Genomic DNA, 5,352 nt, shown 5'->3' with positions numbered 1-5,352 from the left:
TGAATACTGTTCGTTATCCTCATATATATGATTCATTGAATTTATGATGACATATCCGTAACATTTAATCTTTATATTCATAATCTATTTCCACAAAATTACCCCAGACTTTATTTTTACTTAAGATTCACTGCCAAGAGTCATGCTCTTGAGAGTTTGGGTTAGGGTTAGGTAGGGGAAATATGTTGTTAAATCAATGAGTTCAATAGTTCGCTTTAAGTGACGATTTCATAGATTTTGTTATTGATACGATAACCTTGTCAAAAAATGAGTTCATACTTAATTCCTATGTTAACTGGCATTTGTATACAAATTGATGGGCCATTTTCTCACTTTGAATTGTTTGGTTATTTTTGGTTCGCTCGATCATGACAAGGAGCTTACGGCAGGATTGACCGCAGAATGGGAATACGTAATCCTCCCTATTTTTTGTGATATGCTAGTTCTCATGACATCATGAATCCATGAACCCAATATGTCTTGTAATTTGTTAAAAGTATGTCTGTTTCTATGTGCAGTTTAACTATTACGAGGGCCGTTAAAAGATTACGCGGACTTGTTGCACAGAAAAAATTGACGACATAATTGGGCCAAATGTCACACATAATATAAAATATCTTTACTTATATGGTCTTTAAAATTTCATATCAAAATGTTGTAAATTTATATCAATTTTGAGTGATTAATCAGGACATATCATTGAGTCACGGACATAATAAAAAAATAAGAGATTCAAGTTCATTTTCTCAACATTTTCCCAAGAGTTTCTGTACAGTTTGAGTTACCTTATCTACTATACATCCTCAAAGCATTTCTTATTAAATATAAAATCTTTAAAACAAGAATAGCATATTCTTTATTTTTGTTTTTTGGATCATGTTTTCGTCGGTTATCTTCTTCCTGTCCTCCCGTATTGCCTTTTTGCAGAGGTCTAACGGTCTAAAATTCCAATATACTATTTATAGACAAATGTCACGAATAGCCTAGTTTACTACATGCTTTATTCTGTATATTTTGGATCTACGTTGACGATATCTCGAGCAATACACATAATCTAACAAAACTGTGGTGTTCCGTAAATTCAAGAAACTTCATTTCAAAGTCTTTTTCACAGGAATCACATCGAAGAAAAATTATTTTTTTAGTACTTCAAATATCACGTCAGAAATTTAAATACATAGTGATAGAACAAAATAAAGATACATTTGAGAAAACTGTTAAAAAATATCACGAATTATAGAAAGTTAATGAGTTAAATTTTGGATTCTGCATGTTTGTGTTTTTAAAATATTTTGTCGTGCTCCGTACCTCTTCATCCGCGATATGAACATGCCAATAATATTTGGAGAAATTTTAAAAAATACAGATATTTTGGTAAAAATTTATTGGAATCTTTAAGATACATATTTCTGTGAAATTTTATAATTATATGACGCCAGTAAGAATAAATAATAGCAGAGTCCACATACTTTTTGAACGGCCCTCGTATTTATACAAACTCAAAGAAAATTGCTTCTGACTTTTAAAGATAAAATACTGTTAGTGAGATTCATGTGCTATCTTAGCTATTCACCATTTTGGGTCTTATGGTAATAAAACCAAGGTATTATTTTACATGTAACACGCCAACTATGATCATTAAAGAGTTCTCTTGTCATTGTATTTAACAAGTCGTCGTCCTTCGAATAATCGCTCGGTACTGTCAGAAGAAAGAAATTCAAAATTGAGTAAACCATTGATGATATATTGTGTTACATTAACATGTAGAGGCTAATGTATCAAAGTTGAAATAAATCAATAAATTTTAATAATGACTAAGAGTCAGATAATTGTTTCTTTTAATTCATTTTGGAACTGCTGAATTTTTAATTTGATTCAAGAAAATATAGACTGATTTTCCATATTTAAAGATAGCTAATGTTAATAAAAACCACTGTACAATAAAACAGATATTAACTAGTGTAAAAAAAAAACCAGAACACATTTCATTGTAATATTTCAAATCGCAATTTCAGAAAAAAAATCACAATTCATATTAACTTCAAAAAATCTATACTTAAACAAGAGTAAAATATAGAAAACTTCACAGTTAGCCAATCGCTTTTCATTCATTGATTATGGTACGATTTATATATTTGGTTGTTGAAAAACCATTTAGCAGAATTTTACAGGTTCACAAGAACGCAGAATTTTTTATCTTGAAAAAATGAGCAGTCAGTGTGTCATATCCTTAATTGCTGGCTTCTTAGCTTTATGTAAAGCGACGATTATTTCTCAGAAATATACGGCAAATCTTGAGTTGAATGATAAAATATCAAACTACGAGATTTTGGGAGAACAGAATTCTCATTCTTTGACCGAGTGCGCCGCGATGTGTCAAAGGGAGTGCGTCTTCTTTGGTTTTAACTCGCAAACGAAGAAATGTCGTACCCACAAGAAAAGTCTAACGTCTGAGCTGTCTGAGGAGGTCGGATGGAGATACTACTCGGATAACGGTATGTCTACATGTTATTTTTTTTTTTCTATTTGCTTCTTTGTTTTTTAAGGTTCCTCTCAAAAAGAAACGATTTATTCTTTTGACATTTCTTTCTAAGTGGTATAAGTGTATTTTCAAAATAGTTACTAATAATATTCATTTAAGTTTTGTGATAAGGATCATTCTATACCATTAAAAAATTATAGCTTGTAATTAAATAAAAATCAACGAAAAAAAACTCACCTTAACCTAGTTTTTCGAAATTGCTATTTGGAAAACAGCTGTCCTGAAAGCTGAGATGTAAATCTTGTGTAATGGAGGAGTAAACGTCCTCTGTCGATCGGTCAGATCCACCGTGTACCCCCTCTCTTGATCCGGAAAATGGAAAGTTTTAGGATTTGATAGGATGGACTATGTTGGGAAACATGCTCATTGTATCGACCTTAGAATTTACGAGAAGTTAAATTTCACATACATTATATCATACAAAAAAGTAAATATCATGATTTTATTAGATTTTTCAACATCTATTTAATGGTCCAAATCGTTTATCATCTGATCTACAAGTGCATTCCTATTAACATTTCTTCCAATCCAAGGGGTATTGAAAATAGTTGTATATTATTTTAAATACTTTTAATTCTGTCATAAATCAGAGATTTGTAGCAATTAGAAAACAAGAAAAAATGATTTAAGATAATGAGGAACAGCTTAACCTGATCTGCATTGTACTTGTAGTTACCATTTTTGCTTCAGTAATAAACATTTCTATATCATGCAGGCATCATATATCCCCTCATCTCTACTAAGTATACATGATATGATCTCGGTACTTTTTTAGATTGTTGTTTTTCTGCCATGCCTAAAGATTGTAAAGATCTTTGTGAAGAAGGTCAAACTACTTCAGGGGTGTATTATATATACCCCTACAGTACACTAACAATTCCAATAAGTGTATACTGCGATATGACGACAATGGGTGGGGGATGGACGGTATGTAGTTTATTTCAAGATGAAAAGTACAGAATATAACTCACATTGTTTTGTTATCTTAAGATTGTAAGATTGAAATTAATATGAATATCTTGAGCTTATAAAATAATAAATGATTAATTAAAGCAATAAATTGAATTGTTAGAAATGCTAATTTTTAAAGGCCATTCAGAAACGCGTAGACGGATCCATGATCTTTGACAGGAACTGGGCGGATTATAAAAATGGCTTTGGTTCACCCGAACAGAACGACTGGGTTGGTAAGTGTACATCGCTTTCAACTAGTCAATTTTTATTCCTGCAAAGTTTATAGATAAAAAATTCTTCTGGCAAGTAAAAAAATATAAAGCGTGATAAAGATCTGAATTTAAGACTAGCTATGTAATATGTGTTCTAGGATATTTACATATCGTGTTTAATTGATATCTCAAATGATTAGAGAAAAAAGAAAAGAAGAAAATCATTTGGCGGCATATTTTTATCATAACAATTATAACATTATTGTTTATAGCTTATGAAGATAATTTGATTTTTCATAACGGTAGATTAACATATTTAGCAGAATTAATTATATTGCAATCGACTTTTCAGATGTTTTCAAATATATTCAAATACAGGAAATGACGTAATCCATCAATTAACAAAAGAAAACTCATCATCCCTGTACGTGTCCATCACTCTCCAGAATGGTACAACGCTGTATGAAATGTACGACAGGTTCTCTGTCTCCGACGAAGCAGGAAAATATCAACTCTTTCTTGCAGGAGCTGCTACGGGGACCTTAGGTAAGTGCATTCACGTTCTTTTTTAAAACTGGGCACAGATCACGTGTATCATCATCATAATACTTCTCTGTATTGAAATATTATTAAGCTGTTGAAAAAAAAGAAAGATACCTTTTTTCTGATATTCTGTATCTGTATACGTTTTTGATTCTACACTAAATTAACATGTTTAATGTTTCAGAATACCATTTGCAGGTACAATTCACAAATACAGCAAAAATTGAATCTGATATTGTCAAGTAGCTAAAATTTCAAATTGTATATTTTAAATACGAGGAAAATTAAGTTGTTATTTTAAATACACAAATCTAGTAATTACATTCGCTCAATCATTGTTATTCAGCTTGGGTTTCCTGATAATTCTTAATAATTTAATTTTAGTTGTAACACGTCATTTGATTAGTTAAGCGGTTTTCTCCATTTTGTATAACATAACTTGCCTACGTCACAATGAGTTACGTCAAAAACGTATTACTCCGCTTGACGTTAATTTTAAAATAACGTTAAATTTAAAACCTTTTTCAGGAGGAAATATTGTCTTATTGTCTACCCTGAAATTGAATTATAAGGAATGAAACTTATTTCAACTTATGTTATCCGATATAACAAAACTTGGGACAGTTTACGCTTTCTTATAAACTGCTTCGCGGTTTATAGAGCGTAAACTGCCCCAAGTTATGTTATATCGGATAACATAAGTTGAAATAAGCTTCATTCCTTAAATAATTCACATTTTAACTACTACGGAAAAAAGCTTGAAAGTAATTAATCTTTAATGTCAACATATTCACAAAAAATTGATGTGCAAAGAAAATTAATTGATCGGAAACAAAAATTTTAATTAAAAAGCCAAATTCGGAACACCTCAGTGTGTTTCACATTTACTATACCATTTTTCTTTAAAATTAGAATCTAGTCTGATTTTGAAAAATTTACATTTGAACTACTACGGAATTCCCCTTTTAAAAAAGGTGAGTTATTTTCCTTACAGGGAAATCTTTTACTGTGTTTAATACGCATGCGCTATAAAGAAAGTCACTTCCGCGGACGGTCTTTTTGAAAACGTTCATGGTGCAATGCCTCTGTCATATGACAAAC

General features: G+C 30.8%; 1 protein-coding gene across 1 annotated transcript; it reads left to right on the top strand.

The window, feature by feature from the left end:
- Window positions 1–2,371: 2,371 nt before the first annotated feature.
- LOC134277513 (fibroleukin-like) lies at window positions 2,372–4,497 on the top strand. Its single transcript, XM_062759844.1, has 5 exons — window positions 2,372–2,495; window positions 3,318–3,469; window positions 3,633–3,729; window positions 4,117–4,254; window positions 4,436–4,497. Exons 1-5 carry the CDS (start codon window positions 2,372–2,374, stop codon window positions 4,495–4,497), a joined length of 573 nt encoding a protein of 190 aa, XP_062615828.1.
- The last annotated feature ends 855 nt before the right edge of the window (window positions 4,498–5,352 follow it).

This window comes from Saccostrea cucullata, unplaced genomic scaffold (genome assembly GCF_032062105.1).
Source record: "Saccostrea cucullata isolate Sc308-1 unplaced genomic scaffold, CSIRO_AGI_Scuc_v1 ctg13830, whole genome shotgun sequence".
In the NCBI taxonomy this organism is placed as follows: Eukaryota; Metazoa; Mollusca; class Bivalvia; order Ostreida; family Ostreidae; genus Saccostrea; species Saccostrea cuccullata.
This window is presented reverse-complemented; position numbering and strand designations above follow the sequence as displayed.

Coding starts and splice junctions, on each gene's coding strand:
- LOC134277513 (XM_062759844.1), top strand. CDS start 2,372: ATGTGTCAAAGGGAGTGCGTCTTCTTTGGTTTTAACTCGCAAACGAAG. Junction 3,730..4,116: donor CGAACAGAACGACTGGGTTG/GTAAGTGTACAT, acceptor AATTAACAAAAG/AAAACTCATCATCCCTGTAC. Junction 4,255..4,435: donor AGCTGCTACGGGGACCTTAG/GTAAGTGCATTC, acceptor TTAATGTTTCAG/AATACCATTTGCAGGTACAA.